Source organism: Myotis yumanensis, unplaced genomic scaffold (genome assembly GCF_028538775.1).
Source record: "Myotis yumanensis isolate MYYU_CA2020_CCGP unplaced genomic scaffold, mMyoYum1.0.hap1 SCAF_10, whole genome shotgun sequence".
NCBI classification, from domain to species: domain Eukaryota; kingdom Metazoa; phylum Chordata; class Mammalia; order Chiroptera; family Vespertilionidae; genus Myotis; species Myotis yumanensis.
In genome coordinates this window covers 77,750,668-77,768,890 of record NW_027223761.1, presented here as the reverse complement: position 1 = coordinate 77,768,890, position 18,223 = coordinate 77,750,668, and the positions used below count along the sequence as shown (strand labels likewise).

The window sequence follows — 18,223 nt, the reverse complement described above, 5'->3', positions numbered from 1 at the left end:
TAATAAAAGCGTGATATGCAAATCGACCAAACAGCCCAACAGCAGGACCACCGGCCACGCTATGACATGCACTAGTGCCAGGCCCGCCATTGCCCCACGATCGCCCTGCAGAGGGAGGCCCAGGCCACTGTCCAGCGGGTGATCAATCGGGGAGGGGGGCTCCGCAGAACCTGGGAGTTCAGGGTGTGTGGTGGCGTCCGTGGGCAGCACCAAGCCAAGGCGGGTGCAGGAGGGGGACAGGGCCGGGACGGCGAAGCCAACAGCTGGGGGAAGGAAGGCCTACCCTTGCACGAATTCTGTGCACCAGGCCTCTAGTAATGAATAAAGGAGCATTTATTTAGATTTTAGACTCCTTCAACTTCCTTCTTCCCCACCTCCACATTCCCCAGGTCTGTACCTATTTGTAGGTATGTATTCCTGTCTCCTCACAATCAGAACAGGAAGTGGCCTCGTCCTCTCCCCGGAGCCTTGCTGCATTGTTCATACCCCTCCCCTTGTATCTGTTCATCCTTCACTAACCCCACACCCCAGCCAGTAAGTGTCCTGTCATCCTAAAACACCCTCATTCTCTATTCCCCTTCCTCCAGCTACCCTTTCTCCTCCCCTCACTGCTGGTTTTATGCTCTCTGAGGTCTTCTCAGTTCACTGCCATCTGACTTTTAACCCCACCACACTACAGCATCTGTTCTCAAAGGTTATCAAAGCCTGTTAATTATTAAATGAAATGGGCTTCTTAGTCCTCAGCTGGACTGTTCTATAGGATTTGACCTAATGACCACTTGTCTTAAAATTCTCTCATCCCTGGATTCCCATATTTCCTCTGCCCTCTGGTTATATATCCTAGGATCATTATTTTATTGCTCAATTCACTTCACTTGTTCCTTTAATGTTGATATATCACATTCTCTGCCCTGGGTACTCCCTTCTCCCCTCTCATTGTATGCTTTCTTTGGTATTGTAGAAATAATATCTTCTTTGGAGTTTGGTGCAGTGGGTTCAAATCCCATTTTCATGAGTTATCAGCGCTATGATATTGAGCAAGGTTTCCCATATGGGAAATGGGGCCAATAATATCCATTTTAATGGCTGGGTATGAATATTAAAGGAGACAGGAATATAAAGTGTCTCTTTCAATAGCTGACAAAAATTGCCACTTAGTACATTTTTAATCTCTTCTTTCCCTTCCATCCGTCTCCTCACTCCCTTTCCTGCCAAGTAACTTCTTGTAGTTCACTTGTAAGGCCAGGATTTGGAGTCAGCATTGGGTTCAGATTCTTGTTCTGACAGTTAGCAGCCTTGTGACTGGGGTTTTTGTTGTTCTGAACCTTGGTTTCCATGTGTGTGACATGAGAAAGGTAGTTTCTCACAGGATTAATGTGTGTGTGTGTGTGTGTGTGTGTGTGTGTGTGTGAGAGAGAGAGAGAGAGAGAGAGAGAATGAATGAATATATGAAAAGATGTGGTGAAGTCCTTAGCACAGTTCTGGTGTGTAGTCAGTGCTCAGTAGATGGTAGTTATTATGTCTCACACCTATGGCCATACCTACCACACATACATACTCTCAAACATGTACCTCCCACCTCGCTCCCATCTCTTATGCTCTAGACATGTATTTTGCCAACTGGCTTTTTTATGTTTTACAACGAGCTCAGACTCTTATTCAAAACCAAACTATTTCTTTTTCCCAATACTTGTTCTTCACGTATTCCCTTTCTCAGTTAATGTATCGTCATCAGCCAATCATTCAGGCATGACTTTTTGGAGCCTCTCTTTTTGTCACTGCCCACATCTTATCATTCCCCTCTGATTTGTTTCTGGAATTTGTGCTTTTCTAACTATGCTGCTTCAATTCAGGCTCCCATCTTCTCTCACTGGAATTGTTGCCTCGTCTCCTCATTGGTTTCTGCAGATCTGGATGCTCCTCTTTCTACCCCATGTTCTCCTCTGTGTCCAGAGTGATTTTTCTAAGATGCGGGTCTCACAGTTTCACTCTCCTGTTTCAAAGCTCCAGGCTTTTCTGCTGAAGATCTTAAGACCTAAGTCTAAGTGCTGGTAGGTTTGTGCTGACCTATTTCTCCACCCTCATTGCCTGCCACTGATGGCTCTTCCCACACAGTTATTTATCAATTGGCTATTCCTCCAAGATACCATATGCCTTCACAGCTCTTTTTCTTTCTTTTTTGTTTAAATCACCTAGGATGCCCTTCTCCTCTTTGTGGCCTGGTAAACAACCTTAAAAAGCCAGCCAAATGTTTCCTTCCCTTTTGACCCTTCTGTGCATTAATAGCATTTTTAACATTTCTCCGTTGCTGCAGCAATCACTTTGTGCCATAGTTATTTATGTGACTGTAAGCGCTGGGTTTGGCACAATTCCTGGCTGTGTTGGTTGATTTGAATAAATGAATGCATGAAAGGACAGGGTCTGCAGGGAACTTCGGAGAAAGAATCTAACAGGTTGAAATTTATAAGAGGTAAATGTGCATCAAGAAGATCAATTTTAAAAGAACAAAGATGGAAGAGTTTGATTTAACAGCAGAATGTATTAAAAATTACTGGGAGGTTTAGGTTGACAGCATTGTGTGAGTCAACAATGTGAGGTGAGGTAACAAAAAATAAGAAAAGGAAGAAAAAGGAGAAGAAGAATGTGGAATTTTTTAGATAAGGAAGCCGAGTGTCTGGTTTTACACTAGAGAATTGTGGTTGTTTCTAGGTATTATGGTTTTAGAGGGACTTAGGCCAGAATAGCAATAATTCTTGAAAGCATTTTTAAAATATCTGTTGAAAATATCAAGATAGACAAACTATTGGCTAACACAATGAAGAAGATAAAGGGAGAAAGCACAAAAGACAAAATGAGAAATGATAATGGAGAAGTAACCAATGAAACAAAAAAAATTATCAGAGTATTTCCAGGTCTATGCAAATGCATTTTAAAACATTGATGAAATGAATCATTTCTTGGGAAATTCTTATTAAAGTTGCTAGAGACAAAATTTAAACAGACCAATTTTTGTAGAAGAAATGAAGTTATTAAGAAACTATTCCTCAGACCGGGAAGATGGCGGCATAGGTAAACACCGGAGACTGCCGCCGTGGACAACCACTTCAAAAATACAACTAAAAGTCGGAGCGGACATCAACCAGAACCACGGGAAGGCTGGCTGAGGAGAGTCTCTTCAACTAGAAGCAAAAACAACAGCATTCCGACGCTCAGCGGAGGCGCAGTGTGGAAAATTTAAAGGTACGGCGGTGCGGTGGTGAGGGTGCGCACGCAAAGCGGGCTGGCGGCTGAGGGCACTATTGTCGTTTTCAATCAGGAGTGAGTCTCAGACTCTGGGCTACAGATCCGGGCGAGTCTCTAGGGACCCTGACTCAAACGGGAGAAGCGGGACTGTCTGGCTACGGCCCCTCCGAGGTTTGCAGCGGTTGCGGGGACAGAGAGGCAGAGCCCCTGGGGACGGACTGAGAGCAGCCATAGCTGCTCCCTCCCCCCGCCCTGTTGAGCCCGCCCCGCCCAGGCCCTGCGCACAACCATTTGCCGACCGCCTCAGGCAAGGGCTGGAATAACGCCTCCCCAGAAGACAGACGTTTTCCACAGCTGATTCCTACAGCCAGTCGGCCTGGTAGTCAAATCCCTCTAGTGTTAACTACAACAATTAAGGCTTGGCTAGAACAAGACTGCGCACAGAGACCACAAGGGGGGGCACCAAGAAAGCACATAAGATGCGGAGACAAAAAAACATGACAGAAATGGAAGATATGGAGCTAAGAATCGCAATTTTGAGGGCTTGCCATAAATTTGTGCAGAGCCTCACGAAAACTAATGAGACCCTCGATGCTACGATAAAGAAATTAGAAAGTAAGCATACACGGACTGAAATAAAGAATATTATACCCAATAGCAGACCAGAGGAACACAAGAATCAAACCAAAGATTCGACAAAAAACACCCAATTGGAAAAGCAAAATGAAAAAAGAATCCGAAAGTGTGAAGATAGTGTAAGGAGCCTCTGGGACAGCTTTAAGCGGTCTAATATCAGAATTATTGGAGTGCCAGAAGATGAGAGACAGCAAGATATTGAAAACCTATTTGAAGAAATAATGGCAGAAAACTTCCCCCACCTGGAGAAAGAAATGGACTTACAGGTCCAAGAAGCGCAGAGAACCCCAAACAAAAGGAATCCAAAGAGGACCACACCAAGACACATCATCATTAAAATGCCAAGAGCAAAAGACAAAGAGAAAATCTTAAAAGCAGCAAGAGAAAGAGGCTCAATTACCTACAAGGGAATACCCATACGACTGTCAGCTGATTTCTCAACAGAAACTTTGCAGGCCAGAAGGGAATGGCAAGAAATTTTCAAAGTGCTGAATACCAAGAACCTACAACCAAAATTACTTTATCCAGCAAAGCTATCATTCAGAATTGAAGGTCAGATAAAGAGCTTCACAGATAAGGAAAAACTAAAGGAGTTCATCACCGCCAAACCAGTATTATATGAAATGCTGAAAGGTATCCTTTAAGAAGAGGAAGAAGAAGAAAAAGGTAAAGATACAAATTAGGAACAACAAATATGCATCTATCAACAAATGAATCTAAGAATCAAGTGAATAAATAACCTGATGTACAGAATGAACTGGTGATTATAATGAATCAGGGACATAGAAAGGGAATGGACTGACTATTCTTAGGGGAAAAGGGGTGTGGGAGATGCGGGAAGTGACTGGACAAAAATCATGCACCTATGGATGAACTCAGCGGGTGGGGAGTGAGGGTGGAGGGTGGGGTGGGAGCTGGAAGGAGGGGAGTTATGGGGGGAAAAAAGAGGAACAAATGTAATAATCTGAACAATAAAGATTTAAAAAAAAAAAAAAAAAAAAAGAAACTATTCCTCAAATAAGGTACCGGGCCCAGATTATTTTATAGGGGATTCTATCAAATCTCCACATATCAGAGAGTCCCAAAGCTTTCAGAGTATTGAAAATGTAGAGAAACTTCCTACTTCATATGAAGCAAAGGTAATATTGATACCTAAATATGATAAAGACAATGCAAAAAGAAAACTGCAGACTAATATTTATGAGTACCTATGAGAAATGTCATATATAGTACTACTATAGCACTAATAATAATTTTATTAACAATAGAATCTAACACCATAGTAAAAATATAATTCACTAGGATCTGGTGAGTTTAATTCCAAGAATTAAAAGTAGGTTCATTATTAGGAAATCCATTAATATCATATAGTACCAGACTAATAGGTTTCAGGGAAAATAATCATAAAAGATTAATTCCATAAATGCTAACAAACTTTCAGAATTCAACATCCATTCCTCATAAAAACACTCAAGAAAATAAGACTTGATGAATACTTTCTTAACATGAGAAAAAATATATATAGTTCTAATACCAGTAACTTACTAAATTGGGAAGCACTACAATGAAGAAAAACTTTTTTTTTTTTACAGTTGATGTGATAGTAATCCTGGAAACCACAATCCTGTATAATAAAAGCATAGTATGCAAATTGTACCCTCGATCGGGAGGTCATCCGGGAGTTCAACCAGGGGATGGGGCCTGCTAGGGGAAGGGAGAGAGGCCCTGGTTGGCAACAGGCAGCTGCTAGGGACCCTACAGTGCACTAATTTTGTGCACTGGGCCTCTAGTCACTGATAAAACTCAAACAATTAAAGATAAGATAACAGGTCATAAAATTAACATACCGAAGTAGCTTTTATATACACAAAAAGTAACTAATTGGAAAACATCCTATATAATAAAAGCCCAGAGACTGAAATGGTGAAACGACCAGAACGACCAGAGACCAGAACACCATGGCCCCTCACCCCGGCTGGCTCCACCTCCCAGGGAGCAGTTAGAGGTGATCAGGCAGGCAAGTAAGTGGTTAGGGGCAATCAGGCAGGCAGGCAGAGGTGGTTAGGGGTGATCAGGCAGGCAGGCAAGTGGTTAGGGGCGATCAGGCAGGCAGGCAAGCAGTTAGGAGCCAGCGGTCCCAGATTTCGAGAGGGATGTCCAACTGCCAGTTTAGGACCGATCCGCAGGGATCCCTAAACTGGCAGTCGGACATCCCCCAAAAGGTCCTGGATTGGGAGAGGGTGTAGGCCAGGCTGAGGAATCCCCCCACTCCATCTGTGCACAAATTTTATGCACTGGGCCTCTAGTAATGGTAATAAAGATCAGAGCAGAAATAAAGGAAACATCAGGCAAACCCAAATTGAGGGACACTGAATATTTGGGCCAGTATTCTCCAACATTGTCCAAGATCATGAAGGGCAAAGATTGGAAGAGTCTAAAGAGAAACGACAACTAAATGCAGTGTGAGACCTTGGATTGGACACTGAACCAGAAAAAGGACATTAAGTGGGATAATTAGTGAAATTTGAATCATTTCACTGTAGATTAGTTGTTTGTCTTGTGTCAGTGTTAATTTCCTGTATTGATCATTGTACTGGGTTGTGTAAGATGTAAATATCTGGGGAAGGCTTGTAAGGGAACCCTTTATGATGTTTTTGCCACTTTTTTTTTTTTTTTAAATATATATTTTATTGAATTTTTACAGAGAGGAAGGGAGAGAGATAGAGAGTTAGAAACATCGATGAGAGAGAAACATCAATCAACTGCCTCCTGCACATCTCCCACTGGGGATGTGCCGGCAACCCGGGTACATGCCCTTGACCGGAATCGAACCTGGGACCCTTGAGTCCGCAGGCCGACGCTCTATTCACTGAGCCAAACCGGTTTCGGCGTTTTTGCCACTTTTATGTGGCAAAATTATTTCAAAATGAACATTTAGTAAAATAAAAAATAACACTTACGGATTTGGGCCCAGCTGGTGTGCTCAGTGTTGAGCGTCAACCAATGAACCAGGAGGTCACGGTTCTATTCCAGGTCAGGGCACATGCCTGTGTTGCAGGCTTGATCCCCAGTAGAGGGTATGCAGGAGGCAGCTGACCAATGATTCTCTCTCATCATTGATATTTCTATCTCTCTCCCTCTCCTTTCCTCTCTGAAATCAATAAAAATGTATTTTAAAAATACTTAGGGCTCCATCCGGTTTGGCTCAGTGGATAGAGCATTGACCTGTGGACTCAAGGGTCCCAGGTTCGATTTCAGTAAGGAGCATATGCCCGGGTTGCAGGCTCGATCCCCAGTGGGTTTCAATACCGGGTCTACCATGTCCTAGCTGTGGGGACATTGGAGAAGTTACATACTCTCTCTGAACCTCATCCATCCATTGGGATGATACTGACCCTTCTGTGCTTTTTTGATAATTGAATTAGATGATGGTAATAATGAAAATAGTAATGACCATTTAGTAAGCATCAATTGTGCGGCAGCCCTGTTCCAGGTATATTCATTAGCTCGTTAAAACATGATACAACACAAATGATATTTAGTTCATGGTAGATACTCAATATTCCTCCCCCCACCTCTTGCTGATCACAGTGATTCCTGTAGTTTGTCAGTAGCTGATTGATTGTTGCCTTAGTACTGTCTTCCGAAGGACTTTATTTATTCCCACAAATCAATTTAGAGAAAATAAGGAAGATTTAATTTAAGCTCAGGAAGCCGCCAATGAGTAATTGCCAACATCACTTTATTAAGGAAGTACTTGGGGCTTAGAAGTCAACAGAACTCTAACCAAATTATAATTTAATACTTTAGCCCTTGAACTTAATTTTTGGGGTCTTGGACTTCTACAGAAACCAGACAGAGTGCTGCCTGTACTATGACATTGCTCATGTTCCCATCTTCAGACCAAATAATCAGAATAAACACCTGCATACAAGCTCTGTGTAAGGGACAAGTGGAACATGTAAGGTCATCCACGGGTTTGGATGAGTTGTATGTCCCTACCTGGGCCTAACAGGCAGGCGTCTGAGGATACTGGGCCCTAGCTTTGTCGGAAAATAAATGAAAGTGTCCCTCTTCCCCCAGCCTTTCCTTAGTTTTCAGGAACTCTGCTTACCATAGCCTTTCCTTGGTAAGTTTGTGCAGGTTTTAGGTGACTAGATCCTCTTTGACAATATAAAGCATGGATTAAAACTAACTTTGTAGCAATCCCAGGATTATAGGCTCAGGAGAATAATCTTAGGTTCAGTATGAGATGATTTCAGTTAAGTCTCATTGTGAAAAAGCAGCTGGGCAAAAGGCAGTTCTGAGCTTGGTTTACTGCTCGTTCCTGATCCCCAAGATCAATTCTTATGACTGTCACAGCCCATTGTGTGTACGGGACATGAGTGATTGTTCCTGGGAAGCAGGGTGGCCTGCTGGTGGCAGTCATTACACCAAAAACTGGCTGTGGTTGTGGGCCTGGACCTCATCCAGGCAAAACTCAAGGAAAGCCAGAGTCGTAGTCCTTGACACACTTGTCTCCTTATCTGTGTGTGAACTGCCACCCTAGTCAGAGGTTAGCTGATCCTTGGAGACTAACATAAAACTAGGGAATTGTAAAACGTGCTATATGCCTGGCCATCTTTCTTCTTTCTTTCCTTAAAAGCTCCTGCTCCCTCTGGGTGTGATGCACTGCCCACCATAGTTCAACCTCAGATTCGGCCTTGCCCGTGCAGGGCGGAGATAAGAATAACAGGCAGCCTTCCCCTTATTTCCACCTTTCATTTTTCAGCAGCAACTGCAGGCGTACGTGGCCTGGGTGAACGCACAGCTGAGGAAGAGCCCGGCGGTGAAGCCCGTGCAGGACCTGCGACAGGACCTTCGGGATGGGGTGATCCTGGCTCATCTCATCGAGATTGTCGGTCAGTTGGCCCTGGACTCTGGTGCTAACATAAACCAGAACTTGGCCTTCTTTATCCTTCACATGCCTTTCAGAACAGATGGCTTCTTCTGTAAAACATATGGCACTGAGCGTCAGCCCAGGGACTGAAGGGTCCATGACCCCCTTCAAGGGCACATACCTCGGTTGCAGGCTTGATCCCTGACCCTGTTCGGCACGTACAGGAGGCAACCAATCGATGTGTCTCTCTCACATCGATGTTTCTCTCTCTGTCTCTCCCCCGCCCTTCTACTCTCTCCAAAAATCAATGGGAAAATATCCTTGGATGAGGATTAACAAAGTGTGTGTGTGTGTGTGTGTGTGTGTGTTTGTGTGTATGTGTGTGTGTGTGTATAAAATGTAAATAAAATCTATGGCATTGGAAGTAGAGAAGACAGAATACTTTCCCAGGGTTAATTCATTTATTTATTAGTCAATAAACACTGTGGGCCAGGTACTGTGTTATGCTTTGGGAATATGATAATAAACACAGTCTAAGCTCTCAAGAGCTCCCCTCACCCCCAATCTAGTTGGAAAGACTGGAAAATGAAGTCATTTCCATTAATGTACTTACATTCTGATGGGGTGAGTACAGATGGGGCTCATGGCAGGGGGCTCACCCAGCCAGTTCTGGAGGTTCAGTAGTAGCTTGTCAGAAGAATCAATGTCTGAACCGAGGCTGGAAAAGGAGGTGGTAGCCAGGCAGATACTGACTGCCATGTGCTCCATGAAAGGGCTGGTCCTTCTGGAGCCCTGGAGTTGTTGATGCTCACTCTTATAAATGGTGCCATAACCTTATTTTCATAGCATTTGTGTGTAGCTCTGGTATTATTTTATTTCCATTCACTGAATGGTAATTGTTCAGCTCTCTCTCCTGTGTACACTGAGCTCTTTAAAAGCAGGTACAGCATAATTTTTTTTTTCTGTACTTTTGGTTCCACAACTCCTACCCAAGTGCCTGGCACATGATGGTTATATTAGTCAGCTGACCTCACTGAGAGTCCTGGAAGGATGCAGGGTTCCCGTGGTGCAGAAGCCCACTTTGCTGCAGGCAGCCTCTCCCTCATTGGCACAGTCCAGGGACTCATCAGAGTATTCATAGATAATGATGGTAATAATGGTAATAGTAGCAGCAGCTGCCATTTGTTGAATACTTTCTATCTTGTTTAATTTCATTTAATCATCAACCCTTGAGAAACAGCTAATAGTATCCCCATTTTCAGGAAACAAGCTTAAAAAAGAGAACTCATAAAAATAAATTCATTGAGCAATAAGAATACTAGTATATCAAGCATTGTGCTAAGCATGCTACTTTGATTGATGCATGAGATGGGTAGGATGAGTGCCACTATCTTATTTTATGAGATTTAAAAAGGCTAGGCAGCTTTACAAGACCACATAACTGTACGTGTCGGAGCAGTGGTACAAACCTAGATCTGCCTTCATTCCGAGCTCATTCTAAACATTTAATTTTTCACTTATTTCAATAGATTATACTTGAAAATGTAATCAGATAAAAAAACCCAGAAGGTACAAAAGGGTATAAAGCAGGGGTGGGCAAACTTTTTGACTTGAGAGCCACAGTGGGTTCTTAAACTGGACCGGAGGGCCGGAACAAAAGCATGGATGGAGTGTTTGTGTGAACTAATGTAAATTCAAAGTAAACATCATTACATAAAAGGGTACGGTCTTTTTTTTTTTTTTAGTTTTATTCATTTCAAACGGGCCGGATCTGGCCCGCGGGCCGTAGTTTGCCCACGGCTGGTATAAAGTCAAAAGCCTTTTTTTCCACCTCTGTCCCTCTGCCAGCTACCCGTTTTTTCTGGGGCAAATCAGAGTAAGCAGTTTTTTTTTTGCATTTCTTTCCAGAGATATTCTGTACATATACAAGCAATTTGAATATGTGTTCATTTTTCCAAAACCCAAGTATTTTTGTGACATTCCATTGTGACTTTGCCTTCTAGAGAAGTTCACTGAACTCAGTTCCTTTCCCCATTCCTTCCTTAACCCGCCCGCCCTCCTCAGGCTTTGGATCCCACGACTCCACTAAATCTTTCTCAGGGTCACAACCTCTGCCCTGTGAAATCCAGTGCCAGGCCTCAGCCTCATTTTATTCCATTTTAGAGAACTTCACACAGTTGATCACTCCTTCTTCCTTCAAACACTTAAAAAAATTATTTTTGGGGGGTGACATTGGTTAATAATAACATTATGTAAGTTCAAGGTGTATACCTTTTTTTTTTCTTTTCTAAAGAGCAAAGGAAAGAGGGGCATCAGTGGGCCCAGGCCCAGTACTCGCCTGTCCCAACAGAAAGCCTTGAGGGCACGCTGTGCCCTCTCTCCTGTCCAGGAGTTTTCCAGGCATAGATAGTGTGTCTACCACCTGAAGTCTCGTCTCCTTGCATCACCACGTATTTGACCTCCTTTACCTTCTCCATCCTCCCCAACCCCCCTTCCCCTCTGGTTGTCTGTATCTATAAGCTTCTTTTGTTTGTTTGTTGCTTTTCGTTTTATATTCTACATATGACTGATATCACATAACTCTTGTCCCTTTCCTCCTGACTTATTTCACTTGGCATAATACTCTCAAGATCCATCCATGCTGTTGCAAATGGCAATATTTCATTTTTTTATGCATGAGTAGTATTCCATTGTATATATGTACCACATCTTCTTTATCCAATCATCCATCAGAATGACTGGGACTACATCACACTAAAAAGCTTCTGCACAACAAAAGAAACCATCAACAAAACAAGAAGGCAACCACACGTTTGCTTTCCTTGGTTCCCAGGACCCTGTGGACTTGGTTTTCCTCCTTCCTCACTGGCTCTCTGTTTGCTTTGCTGGCTCTTCTCCTTCTTCCTAACCTCTGAGTGTTGTTGAAGTTCTCCTTAGCCCTTGGATATTCTCTATCCCTAAGTGGTCTCTTTCCAATATATATCTTTAGTCCTAAACTTTTCCTTGAGTTCTAGACATGAATATCAACTCCCTATTCAGCATCTCTATTTCAATGTCCAAAATGCAACTCTGACTTCACATGTCCTAATCAGAACTGATTTCCTTCTCCCCACTAATCCCTTTATCCTCTAGGTTTCTTCATCTAAGCAACATATCACAGTGCCCTTCACCCAGCTCTTGAAGCAGGACACTTAGAAGTTTTCCTTGATTATTCTCTTTTCCCCATGTATCATATCCAGTCCTTCGCATGTGCTGTCTGCTTTATAGTAAAAATCTACCCACTATCTGACTTTTCACCTGGCAGCTCTTTCACTCTAGCCTAAAACGTGATTATCTCTTGCCTTGTCTTTTCATTTTCTTTCTAACTAATCTCCTTGTTTCCTTCCTCCATAATCTATGACTACCCAGAGTCAACTTTTAAAAACATAAACCAGCCCGGCTGGTGTGGCGCAGTGGTTGAGTATCAACCTATGAACCAGGAGATCACAGTTCAATTCCTGGTCAGGGCACATGCCTGGGTTGCAGGGGGCTCGATCCCCACTAGGGGGCATGCAGGAGGCAGCCGATCAATCATTCTCTCTCATCACTGATGTTTCTCTCTCTCTCCCCCTCTCCCTTACTCTCTGAAATCAATAAAAATACATTTTTTAAAAATTTGCAGGCCATCTAAATATTTTCATTTTTCTACTCCCCATTCCAAATTACTAACACTAAGGCTTAACTCACTTGTATATTTATATAAATCTTACTCTTTACATCAAATATTCCCTTTCTCTGTATCTGGCTATATGAGAGTTTGATATTATTTCTCCTTATAACTTCATATATTTTCTGTCTTCTAACAGCAGGAGAAAAGCTGAGTGGGGTACAGCTGAGTCCTAGAAACCAACAGGAGATGAAGAATAATGTGGAGAAGGTGCTACAGTTTGTGGCCTCCAAAAAGATTCGTATGCACCAGACTTCAGCTAAAGGTCAGTGCCTCTTCACATTCTTGGTGGACGAGCACACTCATCTTTACTGGCAATTGCTCACTGTGTAGTCAAGGGATCCGATAGACAGGAGGAGGATTAGCCCCATGACCTCATGTCATTTTCCCGTAAAGAAAGTTATTGGGACAGAGTGATTATCAAAATTTTACTGCTTTGGAAACCTGGGTGAAGATAGAAATTTCCTACTCATTTTAATTGAATAAAGGTCTGCTTGACTGTGTGTAGGACAATTAATAGAGAAGAAATTACAGAATTGGGATACTGATTTTAGAATTTCTTGTTTAAGTAATAAAAATGAGGATAGCTTTGTTTTTGATCCTATGGTTTCATGACAAATAATTATTTCACATCATAATAGCCTACATTTTTATCCATCCAGTTTTCCAGATGGAAAATATTTTCTAGCATTTTTTTTTTATTTTGTGGAAGAGCCACACTCAAGGGGCCAAAGAGCCCCGCGAGCTGCTGTTTGCCAACCACGGTGGCCTAAACAGACTAGCTCTCAGTAATTGATTTAAAAAAATATATATTTTATTGATTTTTTACAGAGAGGAAGGGAGAGGGATAGAGAGTTAGAAACATCGATGAGAGAGGAACATTGATCAGCTGCCTCCTGCACACCTCCCACTGGGGATTGCCTGCAACCAAGGTACCCTTGACAGGAATCGAACCTGGGACCTTTCAGTCCACAGGCCAGCTCTCTATCCACTGAGCCAAACCAGTTAGGGCTAGCGTTTTTTTTTTTTTTTTACATCACAGACTATTCCTGGTAAGATGGAAGGGCTCTGTGATCTCAGCACATGCCCTCTCCTGTAGCCACGCAGCCAGAAGGGGACACTTCTCAGTCCCCTTGAGCCCAGGCTGCAAGGATGAAGGGGTGTAGTTGTCTTCGGAAAGCACAGGCCCCCTAGTCCTCTCGTCATTTCTCTAGAACTGACTGTAATCCGGTTCTGTTTCAGCCTCAGTTTCTGGGCCTGGTTACCTGTGACTCTGGTGAGAACGGGGGCAAGAGGGCGCACTCCTGTCATGTTTCTATTACTGATGTTCTCTGTGTTGGGGTCATTCAGGAAGGGTAGATGCTGACCATTGAGAGCACCCTGTAGAAGGTATCAATCAATCCTTTCAAAACCTTGCATATCTAAAAGGCTATGCAACTAAAAAAAAAAAAAAAAATTTTACCAATTTCCTTACAGTAACTTTCACCAGACCTATCACATTTTTTTTCTGCCTGCATTCCTTTTTCTTTTCTAGGGCAAATTTAGAATGCGATAATCTCTTTCATCTGGTCCCCATTAGGAGTGGGCTTGGGGATTTGGCCCATTAAAGTCAACTATTTTTAGGGAACACTGCCACTCAGGACCTCGTATTCTTTTACCTGGCTTCCTGCTTAGTCCCACTGCATGGATGTTTGTCCTCTTCCCATCTGCTCTCCACGTTGCCGCCAGAATGATCTTACCATGAGTACATATGCTCATGCAGTCCACTGCATCGGAGGGTCCTTAGGATAAAATCCGAAGTCCTTCTTATGGCCTATCGTGCCCTTCCTGACCTGACCTCTGATTCATCCCTCAGCTTTCACCCTCTCCTGCTGTGCTCTGAGTTCTAGCTCTGCTGGACTTCTTTCAGCTCCTCCACCGGAGAGCTGTGCCATCTATCTATATAAAAGCCTAAGCGACCATCGCAACTGAATGGACGACCAAACAGGCTGCGTGGGGCGACCCTGCCGGCAGGGCGGTTAGTGAGGGGCGACCAAACGACTGAGCAGCAGGCTGCGTGGGGCAACCAGGCCAGCAGGGGGGGGCAGTTGGGGGCAACCAGACTGGCGGAGGGGGGGGCAGTTGGGGGCAATCAGGCCGGTAGGGGAGCAGTTAGGGATGACCAGGTCAGCAGGGGGGCAGTGAGGGGCGATCAGGCAGGCAGGCAGGCGAGCGGTTAGGAGCCAGGGGTCCTGGATTGGAGAGGGTGCAGGCTGGGCTGAGGGGACACTTCCCCCCCTGCACGAATTTCGTGCACCAGGCCTCTAGTAGAGGTATAATGTGAGTCATATGTATAACGTAAAAGTTTCTAATAGCCACATTAAAAGAAAAAAGTGTGAAACCAGTTTGAATAAAAAATTTAACTCATATATCCAAAATATTATTTGAAAATGTAAACTATTACATTCTATTTTTTGTACTACATCTAAGGAGCTATTTTGCATTCCCTTTTTGGGTGTGCGCGTGCTAAGTACATACTACACTTGCAGCACATTTCAATTCAGACTATAGCTACCATTTAAGTGCTCAGTGTAGCCAGCGGCTCCCACACCCGACAGCGAGGCTCTAGTATGTCATGCTTTCTCTTGCCTCTAGACTTCATGCTTGCTGCTCCCTCTTCTCCTCCATCTGATGGACCACTACTCATCAACCAAGTCTCAGCTTAGAGCTCACTTCCTGTCGGAATGCTGAGCCCTCTAGACTAGGCACGATGCTTCTACTCGGAGCCCCCGAAGAATCCTGTACTTCTCCTATCATGACATGTTACTATACTTCATTGTCATTGCTTTTACGTCTTCTGTGTCCCTGTTGAACACGGCTTTGTGAGGACAGAGAGCTTGACTGCCTCGCTCACCTGCATCCCTAGCAAGTGCGTATTTAGTGAATGAGTCCTCAGCCCCCTATCTCCCTCTGAGGGCCTCTCGGTCTGTTCTGTCCCCCAGATATTGTGGAAGGAAACCTGAAGTCTATCATGCGGCTGGTCCTTGCCTTGGCAGCTCACTTCAAACCCGGCTCTGGCAGGACAGTAAGCCAAGGACGGGACTTCAGAGCCCCTCTGCAGAGTCACCAGCCACACTGTGCCACGGCTGTGGCCCAGGGAGCAGCTGCTGCTCTGGCTGATGTGTGTCACGACATGTCACGGTCAGGACGGGACGTCTTTCGATACAGACAGAGGTAAGGGTGGGCATCTGGGCATGGAAACTGGACTGTCTTTGATATTTTCCCTTAAATGCTTATCTGCAGTAGATAAAAATATCACCCAAACAGCCCCACGCTGCAGAAAAGAGCACTTTGAAAGAGAAAAGCCTTTTCTTTTGAAGAGCTCTATTCGTAGTCAGCAAAGTGGTTGAATGACATAGGTAATCTGTTGCTCCTGTGCCCAGAACTGTGAAGAGATGCCGTTGGCACCGTGTGTTTTCTTCACTGGGAGCAATGTCTGCGGGAGTCTCTCCCTGGAAGTATCCTGAAGGCCAAGCTGCCCCCAGAGGCACGGCAGGAAATACTTTGGTGGTTGTGTGTGTGCTAAGCATGCCCCCGAGGTGTTACAAAGATTGGTGAAGTTATGTGTGTTTGTATCTATCTTCCCTGCTAGGTTTCAAGTGTCTCTGAGGCAGGGGCTTTGCCTTATTCATCTTTCCTGTAGTGCTCACGAGAGGGCCACCTGTCAGTACTTGTTGAGTGGACGTGCAGGACTGACCCTTCTCCTTTGCTGGTGTCCTCTGGCTTTAGGAACAGCAGCACGGACGAGGAGATCGAGAATCCATACTGGAGCGTGCGAGCTCTGGTGCAGCAGTACGAAGGGCAGCAAAGGTCCCCGTCGGAGTCCAGCTGCTCCAGGTAACCGTGGCCTCAGACTTTTTACCACTCCAGTCCTAGCCAAAAGCTGAATTCTTGAGGAGTCTTGGGGTTCTTAGCCTCAAGTAGCAACACAGCAGGCCGTGAGGCACCTAAACCCGTTCTCTTTCCCTCCGATTATGTTTGGCCTTAAAGGGGTAGCCCTCAGCACTGCCTCATGGTTTTGTGCTGGCAGGAGGGGAGGGTGGCATGCTGTGAATTTCCCACCTGGGGAAGCTTTGTGCAGAGCCACAGTGCCAGTGCTGGGACCTGCCATGGTCCAGCCTGGAGGTTCGGATGGTGTATATCAGCTGCCAGTGTTTATGAGAACCAGTTCCATTGCATTGGCTTATTGCCTGGGTGTAACTAAGTTATGGCCTGAGGGGGCTGTATCAAACTCATAGCAAGAGAAAGTGAGCAGCCCTGGCCGGTTTGGCTCAGCGGATAGAGCGTCGGCTTGCAGACTCAAGGGTCCCAGGTTTGATTCCGGTCAGGGGCACGTATCTTGGTTGCGGGCACGTCCCCAGTGGGGAGTGTGCAGGAGGCAGCTGATCGATGTTTCTCTCTCATCGATGTTTCTAACTCTCTATCCCTCTCCCTTCCTCTCTGTAAAAAATCAATAAAATATATTAAAAAAAAAAAGAGAGAGAAAATGAGCAGAGTTGTCTTAGAGCAGCGGTTCTCAACCTGTGGGTCGCAACCCCTTTGGGGGTCCAACGACCCTTTCACAGGGGTCACCTAAGACCATCGAAAAACATACATAATTACATATTGTTTTTGTGATTAATCACTATGCTTTAATTATGTTCAATTTGTAACAATGAAAATACATCCTGCATATCAGATATTTACATTACGATTCATAACAGTAGCAAAATTACAGTTATGAAGTAGCAACGAAAATAATTTTATGGTTGGGGGTCACCACAACATGAGGAACTGTATTAAAGGGTCGTGGCATTAGCAAGGTTGAGAACCACTGTCTTAGAGCATTAGAATGTTTCCGACTTTCACTTATAGGGCTGGGAATTGTGGCAGATTAGTACATATTTGAGTGGGCTAATGATTAGAATACATATGTGACCGTAGCTGAAAGGCTGCCTGTATACCATAGAGCCAAGTGTGGAGACCAAAACAGGACACAGTGCTCTCATAAAGCCTGGCCAATGCCAAGTATAGTGGCGGGAAAAGACTGCTTTCCTGGCTTATGTAAATCATGCTCCTATGAACACATCCCCAGACCATGTCAGCTTATTTACCAACTTCATTTCATTGCTGAATCATGTTTAATTTATGATCTTTTGACCTTTTTTGTCTCCTACCTCAATCCAGCTTAGGCTGTTCTAGTTAAGCCTAATAGCTCTTTATGTGTCTTTGGTGTTTTTCCTCTTATTTATTTTTCTCATAATATCCCATCTTAGTTTGATGGACCATTTCCTAGTCTATGGAGGTCACATGCAATTCTTTCCCCATTTTAATATTCTGGTAACCTTGCTCAACTTTAGTGTTCACATTTAATAGATGTGCTTTCTTATGTATAAAATTCACAAAACATAAAATTAACCATTAATCATTTTACTTTTTAAAAATCATCACCCAAGGACATGCTTCGAGAGAGGAAGGCGGAGGTGGGGGGGGGGGGGGGTGGAGGGGGACCTTCGTAAGTGTCCCAGGCCTGTAAGTTTTCGGCGCACAGGATGATGCTCAGCCAACTGAGCCGCTCAGGCCCAGCAATCATGAATCATTTTAAAGTGTACAATTCAGTGGCATTTAGTACTTTCATAATGTTTGCAACCATCACCTCTATCCAGTTTGAAGACATTTTCATCACCCCAAAAGCAAACCCTGTACCCATGAAGCAATAGATGTGCTTTCAGTGGGAATCC

General features: G+C 44.1%; 1 protein-coding gene across 7 annotated transcripts in view; it reads left to right on the top strand.

Moving 5' to 3' along the window:
* DIXDC1 (DIX domain containing 1) overlaps positions 1–18,223 on the top strand; it is a 79,723-nt gene that overhangs the window by 21,971 nt on the left and 39,529 nt on the right. For 4 of the 7 annotated variants that reach the window (XM_070426056.1, XM_070426055.1, XM_070426061.1 and 1 more), the window contains 4 exons: positions 8,651–8,780; positions 12,604–12,729; positions 15,446–15,677; positions 16,233–16,340. In XM_070426056.1, coding sequence (XP_070282157.1) covers positions 8,651–8,780; positions 12,604–12,729; positions 15,446–15,677; positions 16,233–16,340 — 596 coding nt within the window. Of the gene's footprint in view, positions 1–8,650; positions 8,781–12,603; positions 12,730–13,706; positions 13,741–15,445; positions 15,678–16,232; positions 16,341–18,223 lie in introns of those variants that run through there. The other 3 variants (XM_070426058.1, XM_070426059.1, XM_070426060.1) reach the window with 3 other exon arrangements.